The 18,757-nt window shown below is 41.0% G+C and overlaps 2 protein-coding genes across 6 annotated transcripts in view; one reads left to right on the top strand and one right to left on the bottom strand.

The window, feature by feature from the left end:
- Nucleotides 1-3,666, top strand: part of WDR41 (WD repeat domain 41) — a 33,865-nt gene extending 30,199 nt beyond the window's left edge. For all 5 annotated transcript variants that reach the window (XM_030566070.1, XM_030566067.1, XM_030566066.1 and 2 more), the window contains 2 exons: nt 595-728; nt 3,346-3,666. In XM_030566070.1, the coding sequence (XP_030421930.1) occupies nt 595-728; nt 3,346-3,498 (287 nt within the window). In that variant the 3' untranslated portion in view covers nt 3,499-3,666. The remainder of the gene's footprint in view (nt 1-594; nt 729-3,345) is intronic.
- A 97-nt stretch (nt 3,667-3,763) lies between these two features.
- Nucleotides 3,764-18,757, bottom strand: part of PDE8B (phosphodiesterase 8B) — a 163,576-nt gene continuing 148,582 nt past the window's right edge. Inside the window, exons 18-22 of the mRNA XM_030566063.1 lie at nt 18,529-18,746; nt 17,432-17,567; nt 10,267-10,434; nt 7,706-7,835; nt 3,764-7,088 (exon numbers count right to left, since the gene is read on the bottom strand). Coding sequence (XP_030421923.1) covers nt 6,976-7,088; nt 7,706-7,835; nt 10,267-10,434; nt 17,432-17,567; nt 18,529-18,746 — 765 coding nt within the window. The 3' untranslated portion in view covers nt 3,764-6,975. The remainder of the gene's footprint in view (nt 7,089-7,705; nt 7,836-10,266; nt 10,435-17,431; nt 17,568-18,528; nt 18,747-18,757) is intronic.

The following is an 18,757-nucleotide window of genomic DNA, read 5'->3' as shown; positions in this document are numbered from 1 at the left end:
TGGTGAGCGCGGTCCTGGAGGAGCAGTTGACAAGAGCTTTTTGGTCCTCAAGTCCCTCTGGGTTTTCTGTAGGAAGGAGAATATATAGGTGGATAGTGCAGGAACAGAAACTTGAGCTTGTTACCTGTTGGTAAACATGAATGTGTTGTGCAAGTCACTGAGAAGAGAGCTCAGTGCCTTGTTCCTCCCTTTCCATTCCATTTAAGGACAACCAGTCATTTTAGGCAGGACAGAGTAGAGGTAAGCCTCACAGCACTGCACTATCCACCTTTGTCTCCTGGGTTCATTTGGGCAGCTTCCCTCTGTGCTAAACCTTCTTCGCTGTCTCATCCCAGTTACAATCCAAGCGGGTAATTTAACTTGTCTGCCATGACAGGCCTACTAAGGGGAACAGTATCTGAAGTTTGTTACCCACAGATTTAAGAAGTGTGTGGTCTTAATGCAGGTGCAGAAATGTTTTATTACACATCATCTGTTGTCTTTTTTGAGTTAAGTGACTATCCCATAGTCCTCTAAGTATAGCGTTTAGTCAAATATTAATACAAGCCTTTGCCAAAATGGAAAGAAGGATTTTCTCCTTTATCTGTGTCCCAGGGTTTCTCAACATGTGGGGCTTTGGAAGGGCCAACAAACAAGTAAGCCAAACTGCTAAAAAGATGCAAGAAAGCACTACAACATATTCCTTGGAGCTTATTGGCGATTTGATTGGGCATTCGTCAGCCGTGCAGGTATGTGGAATTTAGTAAGAGAAACAAAATGTGAATCTTATTTAATGCTGTAATTTTGGTAATGTTTCTTCTTAAACATCTGTAATTTCTGACTAGATGGCTCAGGAGGCTGGGAATCTGATTGTCATGCTGCAGAGCTGCATGAGGCCTGCACTTTGGCCTTGCTTGGTTCACAGCAAGTTTCTCAAAAAAAGAGAAACTCTGAAGAACGTTGCAAAGATGTGTGGGGCAAAATAATGTCTAGATTTATTGTGCAATGTGAGAGAAGTCAAATCCACTGGTGCAAAATCTAGATAAGAATTAGAACAATTACAGCTCCATGTGGAGAGGTGTAGAAGTAGAAGCCATAGAAAATAGCACCTTCTGCATTATCAGGTTTCTTAAGCAACCCTTGAGTCCTCAGATCTCATAAAACTGGCACTGGGAACCTGGTATGCAGGTTCCAGGCTCCAACTCATGGGGCTGTAATACATAAAACCTGTTAAGCAGCCTTCTGTGCTGTAAGATTATGAAAATCCTTTCTTCATTCATCAGCCATAAACATTCTGGCTATTGATTGAAAGCAATGTTAAATGTCCCTCGTGTACACAGTGTGTTTTATAGCTGCCTTTTTAAATCAGGTATCACTCCATGCTATCTGCCCAGTAAAATGTTAGTGATTTATTTTAATTTTAAATAGCTGCACCTCCCTGTGTCTTCATGGTTCTGCAGTCTGACGAACACCAATTTCAGCATTAGAAAGAAACGTTTTGGATCTGGGGAAGAAAGAGTTGGTTGGGGAGGTAGAAAACCTAGTTAAAGGGCCTATTCCATCCCACATCTATCACCAACACCGATTTAATACAAAACAAACAAAATATATAGTTGTCAGCACTAGGGTGGGGAATTTCCTGCTAGTTGATCGGATGGACTTTTCTATAACCAGAAAAGAGAGGGTCTGGCAGTGGGCGACAGGGGATGGATCACCTGATGATTACTTGCTCTGTTCATTCTCTCTGGGGCACCTGGCATTGGCCACTGTCGGAAGACAGGATCCTGGGCTATATGGACCTTTCGTCTGACCCAGTATGGTTGCTCTTATGTTCCCGGCTATCTTTACAAACAGGAAAGAAGGTAGAGAATAAGGAAGGGGCAGTCATTGTCTAAAAGACCGTTCTTTTTGGAGTCACTATTACCTCATAGTTGAGAAGGTCTAGTGTGACCACACTTAATGGCAATTATTAACCCTTTGATTCTGGAAGTGAGGGTTTTTTCCTGGCATAACATGCAAATCCAGAAGCTGCTGTCCTACTTGGATCTTTGTAACAAAACAAAGCCAAGGATAAAAGGTATCCCTTGCTCTAAACAGTATTTTCCCATGATTGTATTTGATTTTCATGCAAAAATTCATATTTGCTTAAAAACTCCAGCCACATCCAATTCACAGCAAGCCACAGCCATTTCCTGTGGAGAGTGCACGTGAATCAGTCATTGAAACACCCCATGCCACTGTACAGCTGTTTGTTCTTCAATAGACTTTATCCCGATTGCTGGATCTGTCTTCTACAGCATTTTGCTCGGGGGAAATGTTTAACTCCAAGCAGACTGGAGCTCTTTTCCAGTGGAACATGATATCCAAAGCTGTGGGTTTGACATTTTTCTACCTGGGAGAGTCCCCATTGCTGTTAACTTTGCTACAGCTGTTCCTGGAGGAGGCAGGCTGTGACAGACTCCTTTGGCTGAATGCTTCCGCAGGACAGAATCTTCCTAATCAGTTGAGGAATCAGGATGTTACAACTGTGAGACAGTTGTGCCTCATGACTTGTTCCTCTGACTACTGAACTGAATTGTTTTCATATTTTGACAGTTTGACATCTGCTGCTTTGCCGTTCCTTTTACTGTTTGTTGCTTCTTGACTGTCGGCAGATTGTTGATAGTCCATAAAGAGAAGTCTTGAGGGGCTTCCCTTTCTTCACGCAGTATACTTGCCAGTAGCACCATTTGTCAGTCCTAATTATCTTGTAAACTCCCTTTCTGCCATTCTTTAGCATTTCTGGCTGGGCCACTTTCCTGTGTCCGTCTGTGTTTGTCTTGGCTAGGCACACTTTGCTGCCTGAGGAAGTTGCCATCTTATCACTTATTGTATGACCTCTAGTGATGTGTAGGTCCCCCAGCCCACTGGCACAGGCCCTGATGTGATGCAGGAGACAGTGTTTCCCAGTGGTTAGAGCACTGTCCAGAGACCTAGGTTCTTTTCCTGGTTCTGCCACTGGCCTGCTGCGTGATCTTAGGGAAACTGACACCCAGCAATCAAGTGACTTGCCCATCTGTAAAATGGGGATGACCTTTGTTAAAATGCTTTGAAATTTACTGATGAAAAATGCTATATAAGAACCAGAGATGATTATTGTGACACAGCTTGTTTTTCTGCTATCTCTGCCTTACATTTTAGTATCAAAGAGTTTACATATGATATGGAAAACTTTGTATGAAATCTCACATATGTGGAAAACATTATTCTGCATTTAAACAGAAATATTGTGGGATCCCTGATGATCCATCTCACACAAAGCTGAAAATAAGCCACTTGCCTAAATCTACATGTGCAGCATGATCATGTTAATGGTTTTCATTGCAGATGTTCCTGTACTTTAGTGAACTTGGCCTGGTGACATGCTCTGCTGACCACCTTATTATTTTGTGGAAAGATGGAGAAAGAGAATCTAGACTGCGTAGTTTAACATTATTTCAGAAATTAGAGCAAAATGATGACTTGCAGCTTAGGTTCTAACTTGGTTGAATAAGCGATAGATGTGCATGAGCTGTGTGTATGTTACGTATGTGTGTAAAGGAAATTGAGCTATTTGAAAAGTTTAAATATTGAAACTAATGTGTATCGTTATGCCATACCTTTTAAATGCCATACAGTAAAGGTGGTGTCTTTTCCCCTTTCTTTGAATTATTAGTTGCTATTACTCTATACAACCAAAAGAGAATGTTGCATGTTTGAAACAGGGGCCTGCTGTTTCAGCAGAAGTGCCATGTTTGGTCTTTAAGCCATTGAAAGTAATAATTGATTGTTAGCATCCATAATTTTCTTTTAAAGAAACATGGATGGAGATCAGCATGACAGAGGCTAAAATTCTTGGTTGAATCATAACTGAAGCAGTTTGTCACTGGGATTTAACAGAGCCAACCTCACTGCAGGGCTAAGGAAGAATAATTAGAGGTTTCATTTATATAATCCCTTATTTAAAGGCAGAAATAGATGGCTTTTCTGACCGGTGGTCTGGGTTTAAATGTGTGCAGAAAATGATAAACACAAATGCTTTTAGGTAGGATTTTTAGTATTTTAAGTTTTTATAATGTGCACAAAAGTAGAGGATGAGAAGAAATGGCCAGTGACTTTTTCTGTTTTGCCAACAGGGTAGTACAAGGATGCTAGTAGCTCACAGTAGTTGTGACCTTAGTGGGGATTAAGGCACCTGAGATGGCTTATGTAACATTAGTGTGTTTAATATGAAGTATAGATTAGATTAGATTTAGATTACTCTTTCCATCATTTCTTCATCTCAGTTCATTTGACTTGAACAAAAACACTGGCAATCCCTCTGGGCTCTTTAGAATGTGAGAACCTCCATATTCAGCTGAGACTGGAAAAGGCTTGTTCAGCAGTAGAGAGAAATCTGGGGGAGTTTTTTTAGTTGGTTTTAAATCCATTACACTGAGAATGCCCTTGAGTAGAAACAAGTGCAGAGGAAAACCCAGCAGCTTTAAAAACAGGTTTTTAGGGCATGGTGATCATGCATCTTTCAGCAGTAGCAGAGCCATAACTTTTCGATTCAGGGGCAGCTATTTTCAGAGCATGATAGCTAAATCCAGAATTACAAACTTTAAACCTCTCTCTTGGCTGAGTTGAGGCTGCAATAAGTGCAATTAAAACATAAGGGCCAAGCCACTCGTTCCTAGGGGAAAACCAGTAGGGGGAAGCACTGACAGAAGAAATAAAAAAAACAACAAGGTTGAGTGACAAGTTTTGCCGACATAAGTGGCAGTGTAGACATGGCCTAAAGCTTTTATTGCACAAGGTCATCATTCCATTACTAGTTACCTTGCCTAACCCCAATTTTTGTTTAATCGGCAGTCACTATTACTTGTAAAACTCAACACATGAATAAAGTTTCAGATGAACAAAACTGTAGTTGGGCTTTATTTCTTCAACAGTTAACATTTCCTACAGTAGTGTAAGAGTTTGAAATTGGTATAAAATTTGACAATAGGAAGTAAAACTTTATACAGAACATTTGTAGTCGGAAAACTGATATTGTATTTAACAAACTGAGTTCGAGTGACACACTTTGAAGTTTCATGGGAGATCTTTCCTCCTCTCCAACAGAAACTGCAACAAGAGTCAAGTCTTTTAGCATATAATTGGTTCAAGATATAATCATTACCAGAACACTTGCTCGTAAATGAAAGAATGAGAAGAGCAAACATTTTACAGTATAAAACCTAGAAGTCAACTTATTTGAATAAAAATTCATTGGAAAAAAATGTAATCAGAGCTAAAACTTTGTGTAGTCGTACATCATGGGGATAATGACTATAGACAGTTCACCAAAAACACCATTCTTCAAATATACACAATGCAGCATTATAATACACAGCAAACTGCCTGAGCTATGACAAAAGTAAGGTTCTATTACAATTCTAACAAAAATATAGCTTATATACATTTCTCTGCATGGAAATTGTACGATGTTTCCATTTGTTTACATAACTTGGTACAAAACATAGAAAAAATGTTGGCACATTATGTAAGCTTCCTGCAGTAAACTACAATCATCATTTTTCCTCCATAGCAGTATGTCTGTTTTCTTTTTACCTGGTTTACTACTTGATACAGCACAAAACAGAGGTATAGAGCGTGTCCAAAGTCCTTTATTTTCTATGAGCAATGTGCTTTATACCTCTTTAGATAAAGTCACAGCTTGCAACTCTTGACTGCAACTTGGAGTGCACAGTGTTAAAAATCAGTAATTGCCATTAGCTGTTTTGCTAGTATTTAAACAAAGTCTAAAATCTGAACTCAGGGTTTGCACAAAGTAGTGATTAAAATGAGATGTATAAAAATATGCATTTGTGCTTTGGAAGCGTTACCATAAATTTCATATTTTAAAACTAATGAAAATACTATGTTCAGTTTCTAACTTATTTACATCTTTTGAAATACTTTTTACATCATCTAATAAAACAGCATATTCTATTAGAGGGGGGAAAAAGCATAAGTTATTATGCTGTTATAATTTATAACCTGAAAACTCTTAAAAAGTTACAGGTCCATACTTATATATATATCACAACATATGGCCTTGTGTCCACAAAATTTAGATTTAATAAAATCTTAGTGACCATGTGTACAAACAATTTTATTAAAAAGTTTGATCAATCCCACGCTGTAGTGGCTTACATGTAAAATATGACAAAATGTCTCCTGGTAACCTCTGTACGATAGAGAAAAGAGTGAATCGCACCAATTATATGAACCATGGTAAGTCCCCTCTATGTAACAAATGTAATTAAATTAGACTGATTGAATTATAACAATCAAGAGTTTATATGGGAAAGGAGAGAAACAGGTTGATCTGTGCAATATGACAGAGGTAAAATTATATTCTATGTTTGATTAATAACAAACGGTTAAAAGTTTGTAGGCAGGCTAGACCGTGTTCCTCTCTAAAAACGGTACGTTTTGAAACTATGAAGCCTCACTTGTTCTACTTTAGAACTTCTCTTTAGAAATAAAGTTCTTAAAGTTTTACTTACGGTAACGGGGGCAAATTTATGCCGAATTGTGGTGGTTTTTACTCTATTTTGTGTTTGATTAACCTATTTGCATTTCACGGGTGACTAGATTACACTTTTGTATGAGAATCATTGGTACATAGTATATTTTAGTCACTAAATAAAATTGCACCAGTTACAAGATTAGACAAATGCACTAAAACAAACTTTACAAATTAGCTTTAGAAATACCTGTTCTGCCACAAAAGGGTAGTTCCAAAGACCATTTATTTATCTCCAGTTACATACCTTGATGAAAAACTTTTGTAGAATTTAGAGCATTTTAAAAGTGAGTAGTAAAATATTTTCTCCTTGCTGCAGAGTTTGTAAATTCATATTAAACGAGACACAGTGCCTCTTGTATCTAATTTAGTAAATGATTCACAGTGTGACTGGTAGGTCAAGAGGTTTTCTTCTCTTTGCTTCAGTTGTTCTCTGCTGGAAGCCTGAGACTCTTGCATTTTAACTCATCTAATGTTTTCCAGTGTTTGTAGTTAACAGCCAAGTGTTCCATCAAAACAGGTAGATGTGCAAATCCTGCAATGGACAGAAGGAACAATAGCGTATCACAGCTTCGTACAGCATAGTGTTCAGAAGGATAGCACCAGCCTTACTTGATCTAATGTTTACACTATTATTATCTGGCAGGTGATTGAGTGTAACCTTGCCATCCTTTTACTTTTTGCACTACTACTAAGTAGTGTTATTAGGGGCAAGATTCTGTCCTGTCTTCACAACATCACAAATAAGCAAATCCTATTTTTATGACTGGACTGATTTATCAATAATTCTGGTAGATGAACAGGAAGATCTATCTTAATTTTCATTTGCTAAGAAGAAATATTCTGCTAAAGGAGAAAGTTGGTAAAAAACCCTATTTTCATCTTAAATCATTAAAAAAGGTGAATAAAATGTTTTATTTTTAAAAGTACTTGATTTTCTGAAATTATCTACAATAAAGTTCAATTTCAGTATAAATAATGCAATTTACACAACTAACATTTAGATCCTCCTGCATACTCAGTATTGACACAGTTGCTGAAATGCAAAACAGTAGAAGGAACAGCGCTTGAGATAATTCACGAGAGAATAATAGGGTTTGTAACAGGGATTTGCTCTTCAACAGAGAAAGAAGAAAATGTAGAACTTCTTACCATCCCAGGCGTCAAACATGTCTGTTATAAAATAATCGATGAAGGATATCTGAGACTTGGGGATGCTACAGGTCTTTCGATCAAATACTGGCATTACAACTGGTAGACCCTGTCTTTTCTCTTCATCTGTCTGTAGAAAACAAAGCTAATATTAGCCTTTAAAAGCTTTGCCTTTGCCATCCTAGGGTGAAGACAAGCGGAGGATAAGGTGAATTTGTAAATAGACTAGAACAATAAGTGGTTCTTTAGCAACTTTTGTGTTCTGGTGATTGGCTAACTAGTAGTTTAATGTGACTAATTCTTTTTTTTTCCAGGGGTGGGAGGGGAAGAATTACCATGGCCTTGGTTAAAATGGATTAAAATCTGCTAGTTTGAGGATCGTATTTATTTTTTTGGGGCGGGGCGGGGGGGGGGGGAACAAACCAAAAAAATCTACTTATAATAAAGTTACTAATTCTGCCACTTTCATTGTGTGGACTGACTGTCATTGCTGCATTGACCTATCCACCATGCCCTGTTCCATAGTCCTAGCTAGAAACCCACTACAGGGCTCTGTCCAGGGTGCACAGAAGAGATACAAATAGGAAAATCTTTTCCCTTTTCTCTTTTGCCCTTTTCCTTAAGTGTGATTATACTTAATAGTATACATTTTTATAAATATAAAAAGACAAATCAGACAAGTGCCTAGAGCTAGAGTCAGCTGCTACCTCATAATGATATTAAGTACTAATTAAATTGTAACATCTTTATTTCGTGGTACTTTTTAAATAATATTTTAAATCAACACAAGTCCATGTTAAGAGTTAGGGTTAGAAAGTATCCAGAGGCTTCACTCAGTGGAATAAAGCAGAACACCAAAACATTCTGAGAACTGTCACTACGGTTTCCATTAATAACTGTGCCATATCTCCCATTTGGATTTTGACAGCTGAAATGTATAAACCATCTGTCTCCCGTGCAGCTCTTAGTTTCCTAGAGCATACTATTTGGGAAATCACACATGGTAAATAATATTTTGCATTGCTACAGCGGTCATTAAAGTGCTTTACGCTAAAGCCAACACTGAGATTGGGATGAGAGATCACTTCGCTCACCGCTGAAATGTTGCCACTAGTGGAGTGGAACCCAATAGCTTTTTAATAGTCCACCGTTCTTTGGAGGAGGAATTGAAGAGTATTTCATTTTTAGGAAACTGCAGGAAATGTCTGGAGAAGGCATAATGGCACTGAAAGTTAGGAAGGAAAGCAGGGCTCACGTCCCTATTCTTATGAAGGTTACCATGGAAACTTTAGTGATCATGTGGTTGGTCTTACATCATATCTGAAAAATAACATCTCCAATCCCATAGTGCTGTATAAACCCATGCTGAGATATTAGTTCAAGTATGACAGAAGGAAAAGTATCCTCTACTGAACACCAAGGTGTCCCTGCAGACACAGAATAATTCTCTACTACCTTCATCTGGGAGAGTGGTTGGACTGTGGAAATGGGATTGGTGATTGTAACATGATGAGTAATTATCTCTTGGACTGAGAAGGTAACAAAGTAGAACAATTGAAGTATAAAAGTGCTCTCCAAATAGTTTCATATTGCAAACCTAATACTAAACTCAGACTGGCGCTACAGGCAGCAGGTCATGAATAAGGCTACGTTTAGTCGGGTATTTTTAGTAAAAGTCATGGAGAGGTCAGGGGCAGTAAATAAAAATTCACGGCCCATGACCTGTCCATGACTTTTACTAAAAATACCCCTGACTAAAATGGGGGAGGGAGGAAAGACTCAGAGGATGCAGCCCAGAGAAGTACTGCAATTCCTGGGGATGGGGGCACAGCCCAGGGGGGCACTGTCGGTGCTGGGAAAGGAGGCACAGGTGCTCGGGGGTGAGTTGCTGCCCGGGGTGGCACCACAGGTGCTGGGGAGGGGAGTCACGGCCCGGGGGGAGGTAGCATGGGTGCTGGGAGAGGCCCCTTACCCAGCTACTGGGAAGCGGTGGTCCCAGCTCCCTAGCTCCATGTGCTGCCCCAAGCCCCAGTTCTGCAGCTGCCATTGACTGGGAACTGCACCCAATGGAAGCTGTGGGGGCAGTGCCTGGCTGCTGGCAGAGGCTGCATGTGGAGCTAGGGGAGCTGAGGGAGAGGAGCTGCCACCAGGTAAGCACCAACCTCAACCCCAAGCCCTGAGCCACCTTCCCCAAAATTTCTGCTGCTGGGGGTTGGGGGGCCCCAAGACTGCCCAGTAGCAGCCAGTGCAACTGACCTGGGGGCTGCCTGAACTCCTCAGGCAGCTCCTGGGCCAGCCACATGGGGCTGCTGAAGTCACAGAATCTGTGATTTCTGTGACAAACACGAAGCCTTAGTCATGAATAGTTGAAGGTTTAGATGTGAGCATGCTTCTCTTGTATGAAACACTGAGATCCCAATAGTGGAAGAAAAGGAGATTAAAAAACATTTCTATTTTGAATCTGTAGGAATATTAGATGGACTCTAAAGTGACTAGCACAGAGAGGATGGTATGTGTGAGCTAAGATGATGTATTCAAATAATAATAAAAATAAAACATACCTGTGCAAAATATTCCTCTGAAATCCTCCCAGCCCATTCAATACACAGTTCTAAAGGGCGACAAGGATTTGCTACATCTGCACATTTTATCATCATGCGCTTGATCAGTGTCTGGTTCTCTGGAAAATTCTTTACGTTGGGTGCACATTCACAGTCACTGCCCTCACTCTGTAACAGAGGGAGTCCGTCACAGTTTGGTGGCAACATCAGTATTAACAACAAGTATAAACACATAATTGATTCTCTCCTCTCTGAAACACTTCTAATAAATGCGCACTGTCTCCAGTTAGATGCCTGGTACTCTAGATTTTGAAGAACGGCCATACTGGGTCAGGCCAATTGTCTATCTAACTCAGTATCCTGGCTTCTGACAGTGGCCAAAGCAAGATGCTTCAGAGGGAGTTAAAAGAACAGGGCAGTTTATTCCAAGATCCCTGTCATCCAGTCCCAGATTCTAGCTGTCAGAGGTGTAGGGACACCCAGTGCATGGGGTTGCACCCCTGACCATCTTGGCTAATAGCCATTCATGGACTTATGCTCCATGAACTTATCTAATTCTTTTTTGAAGTCAGTTATACTTTTGGCCTTCACAACATCCCTTGCAAATGAGATCCACAGGTTGACCGTGTGTTGAAGTACTTCCTTATGTTTGTTTTAAACCTGCTGCCTATTAATTTCATTGGGTGGCCCTTGGTTCTTGTGTTATGTGACATTTCCTTAGTCACTGTCTCCAACCCAGTCAGGATTTTATAGACCTCTATCATATCCCCCCTCAAGAGTCTCTTCCAAGCTGAACAGTCCCAGTCTTTTTAATCTGTCTTCATATGGAAGCTGTTCTATACCCCTAATCATTTTTGTTGCCCTTCCCTGTACTTTTACAATTCTAATGGTCTTTTTTGAGATGAGGTGACCAGAACTGCATGCAATATTCAATGTGTGGGTGCACCATGGATTTATAGTGTGGCATTATGATATTTTCTGCCTTATTATGAAGATGTCAGAGGACTAGCCACAATGACTCCAAGATCTCTTTCTTGAGTGGTAATAGTTAATTTAGGCCCATCATTTTGTACATATAGTTGGGAGTAAAGGTGCATTACTTTGCATTTATGAACATTGAATGTCATCTGCCATTTTCTTTGCTCGTCACCCAGTTTTGTGAGATCCCTTTGTAAATCTTCACAGTCTGCTTTGGACTTAACTATTTTGAGTAATTTTGTATCATCTGTAAACTTTGCTATCTCACTGTTTACTCCCTTTTCCAGATAATTTCTGAGTATATTGAACAGCACAGGTCCCAGCACAGATCTTTGGGGAACCCTGCTCTTTACCTCTCTCCACTGTGAAAACCGACCATTTATTCCTACCCTTTGTTTCCTGTCTTTTAACCAGTTACTGATCCATGAGAGGACCTTCCCTCTTGTTGCATGACTACTTATTTTGCTTAAGAGCCTTTGGTGAGGCTTTCTGAAAGTCCAGATACACTATCCACTGTCCACGGTTGTTAACCTCCTCAAAGAATTCTAACAGACGGGTGAGGTATGATTTCACTTTACAAAAGCTGTACTGACTTTTCGCCAACATATCATGTTACTCCAGGTGTATGATAATTCTGTCCTTTATTATAGTTTCAACCAATTTTCCTGGTACTGAAGTTAGGCTTATTGGCCTGTAATTGCCAAGATCGCCTCTGGCAACTTAAAAAAAAAAATCAGCATCACATTAGCTATCTGCCAGTCATCTGGTACAGAGGCTGATTTAAGTAATAGATAACATACATAGTTAGGGCTATGATTTAGTCATGGAGGCCACAGAAATCATGAAATCCATGACTTCCAGAGACCTCTGAGACTTCAGCCTGCGGTGACTGGGAGTTGTGGGGACACCCTCTGCCTGGCTCCCAGCTTTTGGGGGCATTGGGGCCTTGCAACTCCAAGCCGCGGGGGACCCTGGAGCTCTGAGCCCCAAGAGGTGCTGTAGGCCCGGAGCTCTCCATTTTATCATAGATATTTTTTGTAAAAGTCATGGACAGGTCACAGGCTTGCCCTTCTCCACCCACCTGGCATTCCTGCTAGGGAGTGGGGGAAGCCCCTGGGCACGGGGGAACGGGTGGAGCAGGGCAAGCCCCTGTGCCTGACCCCATTTCCCCAGCAGGACCGCCGGAGAGGGTCTGCAGCTGGAAGGGGTGGGGAGGAGCCCCCACTTGCTCTGGCCCAGGGCCCCACAAACCCCTAATCCACCTCTTGGCGCAGACATGTTCTTGTGGATTGGCTCCTTACTGAGCAATAAAACTGAGCTCACCATGGTATTAATGCTGCTCACAAAAGTAATATATTTGTATAATTATGTCCTCCCTTCTCCCACTACATTCAACTCAGTCAAAAATTGAAGATAAATACTTTTTATCACTAGTGCTGAAATTAATGTCTGTGTGGTTTATGAGGAAATATTTTGCAGTGACTGTTACCAATTGGGGCATTACTCTTCTCTCAATATTTAACAGTTAATTTTATTCAGCATAGGTTTCCCAACAAAGAGCTGCCAAATTAATGCTTCCTCCTAACTGTTGTTAAAGATCAAAAATAGGAAGAGGCACCATTAACAATACCTACAACCTACAACTAACTACTGCTGTGGGGGGAAAAAGCCTATAATATCACTCTTTTCTGTGCTGCAGTTTTATTACTCCCCAAGTCTTTGTATATTTTACAATAGTCTCTGCTATAAACTGGTGAAATAAAGGAGAGTCAATCAATCAGAGGAAATGCTTTTTATAGCTTAAAAATGCTGATTGAAGAAGAATGTACGAAAAACATTCAGTGGCACATCAGTAAGTGCTAAATCCCTTTAGTACAGGAATGTGAGACTTTCAAAAACACCTCAGGGATTCAGGAGCACAATGACATTCAGTGGGACTTGTGCACCCAAATTCATGGGGCACTCAATTTTTGGAAAACATTAAAGCTTTAAACATGGGAAAAAATATATGAAAATGGATCTACTCCCAAAAGACTTCAGAATGATTCCAGCTTAAATAATGAATAGCCAGCGCAGAGAGCTACAGCCTCAAGATTTGCATTCAGAACTATGGTTCATCTCTAAGAAAGTTATGCAGGCTGGGCAACCTCTTCCATGATTCTGCAAGTGGAAAGCTGGCCAAACCCACGCCCTAGCGTACCATGCCTAGCAATCTATGCAGCAACTCTGAAGTTGGCAAGCAAAGAGGTTTATTCCTAAATATGAAATGTAATAATGGTCAAATTGCACTCAGTCATCCAAATTCTACTACAAAATGACACTCCTCAACTGAAAAAAATCCATTCCAAGCTATCCACCACACCTCCATGAAACAATGGAGGAAGCAGATGTTCCTTGTTTAAAGATATGAAATACACCTCTACCTTGATATAATGCAACCTGATATAACACGAATTCAGATATAACGTGGTAAAGCAGCGCTTCAGAGGGGCGGGGCTGCGCACTCTGGCGGATCAAAGCAAGTTCGATATAACACAGTTTCACCTATGACGCGGTCAGATTTTTTGGCTCCCGAGGATAGTGTTATTTTGGGGTAGAGGTGTAGCTAGATACAGGTAAGAGTGTAAGGATTACGGTTATCATAACCGCCTAGGGATAGTGGCAGGTGCTATCCTTCCGGAAACACTAGGTTAGGTATAATCTCTCTCCTCTTGAGTTTACAGATACAAAAGGCTTCTGTTCTGCTTATAAACATGGCAAAGTACAGTGGGAAGGATTAGTGGTAAACAGCAATAAAATGGTGGTCCACAAACCTCTTCCCCCAGTTCTGTCAGCTACACTCCTGCAGTTAGGGAAGGGTCTTTACTGCAGATGGGATACTATCTATGGAAAAGTCTTATCTGCTATCTACTCATGTTATTGAGCAGCTGGGGATTTTTAAGACTCTGAAAGAGAGATTTGCCTATTGTCTAACAATTAAACTAGATCTTTCTACATGTATCTGATCATGCCTTCCTGGGGAGAAAGCCACTATGGGAAAGGCTGGTGGTAATTTTATTTGCAAGAGTAAAGGAACTTTGAAATTAATAAGAAGAGACGGGAGAAGGACAACTGCCTCCCCAAACAAAAAAGAGACCGTTTAATACACTTGGAAAATACCACATTTTTAGGGGAGAGAGATATTAAATCACTGTCCAAAATCCCATGACCTCATAGCGAATGTGTTAATGCATTCTCACAATTGCCCCTTCAAAGGGTATAAAGAATATAACTGGCAGACAAAGGGGCCACTAAATACCAGAAGTAAATTCACATACTCGTATGTGAACACAGAAGAATCTTGATATGAGCTTGTTTGAAGCACAGAAGCCTGAAGATGTGAGCATTTATTTCCTGAGCATTTGGTGTTGTCGAGGTAAGGTGAGGGGAGTCTTAGATCTAGGTATGTATTTTTTGTGTCATTTACCTTTGATTTGATAGAAAAACTGGGAAAATCCTAATATACTTATTTTCTTTAAGCAGAGGCTTAAGTAGATTTTGAGGAACTTTGTGGCAGTTGATTATTGGGACACAAACCAAACATTTGGACTTTGAGGAGAGACAAACAGGGATAAGAGGCACCAGACCTGGAGCACTCAGTCAAAAAGCACAGGGTATAAGACCGATCGCAAGAGATGTTGTCAAGAAACTGATGGCAGCTGCTTAAGGAGCATGGGGTGACCATTAGGAGCAACAAAAAAGAGGGGAACAAAGACAGAATGATTAAAGGCAGGGGGGTTGGGGTGCAGCAGAATGATTAAACAGAACGATAAAAAGAAAAAGCGAGAATTATTCAATCTTTCTTAAAGGTTCCAGAAACAGGTTTCATTTTAAAATAGTTAAGGCCAAATTGTCAAAAGCTTTTCTAATTGCACATGTAAAGTCTAAAGATGCCTTTATTAATGCATGTAAAAATCCACATTTGGGACACAAACTGACCTGGATAACTACACACAAATGCTGATTCTGCTCAGCACGTAGAATTTTGCATGCACATATGGATATATTCCCAAATGTTATTGGTACAGTTAGGAAGGCTTTGAACTTTGAACCCTGGACTTCAGAAAAGCAGACTGACTCCCTCAGGGAACTGATGGGCAGGATCCCCTGGGAGGCTAATATGAGGGGGGGAAGGAGTCCAGGAGAATTGGCTGTATTTTAAAAGCAGCCTTATTGAGAACAGAACAAACCATCCTGATGGGCAGCAAGAATAGCAAATATGGCAGGTGACCGGCTTGGATTAACAGAGAAATCTTCGGTGAGTTTAAACTCAGAAAGGAAGCTTACAAGAAGTGGAAGCTTGGACAGATGAATAGGGGTACAAAAATATTGCTGGGCAGCACAGTATTGGGAGGAGGTGAACAGCCCTCAGTGGTGAAAGAACAGGTTAAGGACCATTTAGAAAAGCTGGACATGCACAAGTCCCTGGGGCCAGGTCTAATGCATCTGAGGGTGCTGAGGGAGTTGGCTGATGTGATTGCAGAGCCATTGGCCATTATCTTTAAAAACTCATGACGATCGAGGGAGATCCCGGCTGACTGGAAAAAGGCAAATATAGTGCTCATATTTAAAAAGGGAAAGAAAGAGAATCTGGAGAACTGCAGATCCGTCAGCCTCACGTCAGTCCCTGGAAAAATCATGGAGCAGGTCCTCAAGGAATCAATTTTGAAGCACTTTGAGGAGGGGAAAGTGATCAGGTACAGTCAGCATGGATTCACCAAGGGCAAGTCATGCCTGACCAACCTGATTGCCTTCTATGATGAGATAACTGGCTCTGTGGATATGGGGAAAGCGGTGGACATGATATATCTTGACTTTAGCAAAGCTTTTGATACGATCTTCCACAGTATTCTTGCCAGCAAGTTAAAAAAAGTATGGATTGGGTGAATGGACTATAAGATGGATAGAAAGCTGACTAGATCATTGGGCTCAATGGGTAATGATCAATGGCTCGATGTCTAGTTGGCAGCCGGTATCAGGCGGAGTGCCCCAGGGTCAGTCCTGGGGCCAGTTTTGTTCAACATCTTCATTAATGATCTGGATGATGGGATGGATTGCACCCTCAGCAAGTTCACGGATGACACTAAGCTGGGGGGGAGAGGTACATATGCTGGAGGGTAGGGATATGGTCCAGAGTGAGACAAATTGGAGGACTGGGCTAAAAGAAATCTGATGAGATTCAACAAGGACAAGTGCAGAGGCTTGCACTTAGGATGGAAGACTTCCATACGCTGCTACAGGCTGGGGACCGACTGGCTAAGCAGCAGTTCTGCAGGAAAGCACCTGGGTATTACAGTGGATGAGAAGCTGGACATGAGTCAACAGTTGTCAAGAAGGCTAATAGCACATTGAGCTGCATTAGTAGGAGCACTGCCAACAGATTGAAAGAAGTGATTATTCCCCTCTGTTCGGCACTGGTGAGGCCACATCGGGAGTATTGTGTCCAGTTTTGAGCTCCCCACTACAGAAAGGATGTGGACAAATTGGAGAGAGTCCAGCGGAGGGCAACGAAAATGATTAGGAGGCTGGGGCACATGACTTATAAGGAGAGGCTGAGGGAACTGGGCTTATTTAGTCTGAAGAAGAAAAGAGTAAGGGAGGATTTGATAGCAGCTTCCTAGTAACTGAAGGTGGGGTTCCAAAGAGGATGGAGTTAGGCTGTTCTCAGTAGTGGCAGATTACCAAACAAGGAGCAACGGTCTCCAGTTGCAGTGGGAGAGGTCTAGGTTGGATATTAGGAAAAACTATTTCACTAGGAGGGTGATGAAGCACTGGAATAGGTTACCAAGAGAGGTGATGAAATCTCCATCCTTAGAGGTTTTTAAGGCCTGGCTTGACAAAGCCCTGGCTGGGATGATTTAGTTGGGGTTGGTCCTACTTTGAGCAGGGGGTTGGACTAGATGACCTCCTGAGGTCCATTCCAACCCTAATCTTCTACGAAAGTATGGCCTACAACAGCAAATGATTTAAGCTCTTTGGGACAGGGCCCGGCACTATGTTTTCCTGTGTTTGTACTGCGTCTAGCACCATAGTGTCAGGATCTTGATTGTGGCATTGTGAAGATAAGTCAATGAAAACAACATTTAAATGTTTGCTTGATGCTTAAACAGATCAAAGTCCTTCAGAACAGCAAACTGGCTTATCTTACATTTGAGTTGGTTTCCTCAGATGCCATAGGCTTGTTGATGCTGTTCACAAACTTGTTCACATGCTCAAAGTGCTTTGTCATCTCTGTTGCCAAAACCATGTCAATAATAGCCTGGCGCAATGTCCGATAATGGTTCCTGAAAGAGAAAAATGAAATAATTTACTCATGCAGGCCATTGCCAGAGTTAACGGTCTTTCTCCTGATCTCCTCACAACATTCACAAAAAGCATTTTGAGACAGCAAATCAAACATAAAATGGACTAACTGGAAAGCAACTCTGGGTATGTCTATACTACCCGCTCGATCAGTGGGCAGCGATTGATTGAGCAGGGGTCGATTTATCACGTCTGGCCTAGACACGATAAATCTACCCCGAACGCTCTTCTGTCAACTCTGGTACTCCACCATGGTGTGAGGCGCAGGCGGAGTTGATGGGGGGGGTATCAGCAGTCGACTCAACACAGTGAAGACACCACGGTGAGTAGATCTTATTCATGTAGCTGAAATTGCGTAACTTAGATCGATCCCTCCCCCCCAGTGTAGATCAGGCCTCAGACTAGTGACTGTAGTTGCATTCATGTTAGCAGGGGTTTTAGTGGCCTACTGACATTTTACATAACTTAAAACTAAAATCAATAAAATTACAAGTCATTCATAAGATGCTATAACCTCAAAAGGGATATAGTAAAGGATCTGTCTGAAATAAGCAGGAACAGGAAGTCACCAGGGCACTCATAGAAATCTTTTTAAATAATTAAAGTTAGGTTCATTCCATACATATGCCAGAGTAATCAATACATAGAATTCAGTATTCCAGAGATAGTAACAATATATTTCCACAACCCCTCCTATTAACTTGGAGTTCTAGTTGGTTGGTTTTTTAAGTAATACCATATTCCACAAAATATGAAACATCTTTACATTTCCAAACATATCATTTAGAATGCTGACATGGGGAAGAAAGAAAGAATTTTTTTTTAAATTGTCTATTGTACAGTTCTAGAAGTGATCAAGGCTTTTGTGCGAATTTTCTACATTAAACAAAAGTGGCATCTTCAGTGTATGCAAAAGGAATAAAATAAACACAGCAAGCTAACCTATCAATATTCTTGAAAATGTTGCATTTGTTGTCTTTAGCTGTGAGCTGGAACGCCAGTGCTATATGGTGACTTTCCAATACAGCAGTGTCATTATAAAGTACAGCTAATTCACTTCCTGCATTGCACAGGAAAGAGTTGGTCCGTCCTGGGTGATCCACGTCATGAACTGTGGCAGCTATTAACGCAGCCACCTCATCTAAATGGTCAAGGTTTCCCTGCAAGAAAG

Source organism: Gopherus evgoodei, chromosome 6 (genome assembly GCF_007399415.2).
Source record: "Gopherus evgoodei ecotype Sinaloan lineage chromosome 6, rGopEvg1_v1.p, whole genome shotgun sequence".
In the NCBI taxonomy this organism is placed as follows: Eukaryota; Metazoa; Chordata; order Testudines; family Testudinidae; genus Gopherus; species Gopherus evgoodei.
The sequence above is the reverse complement of the archived record's forward strand: the minus strand, read 5'-3'. Positions and strand labels throughout refer to the sequence as shown.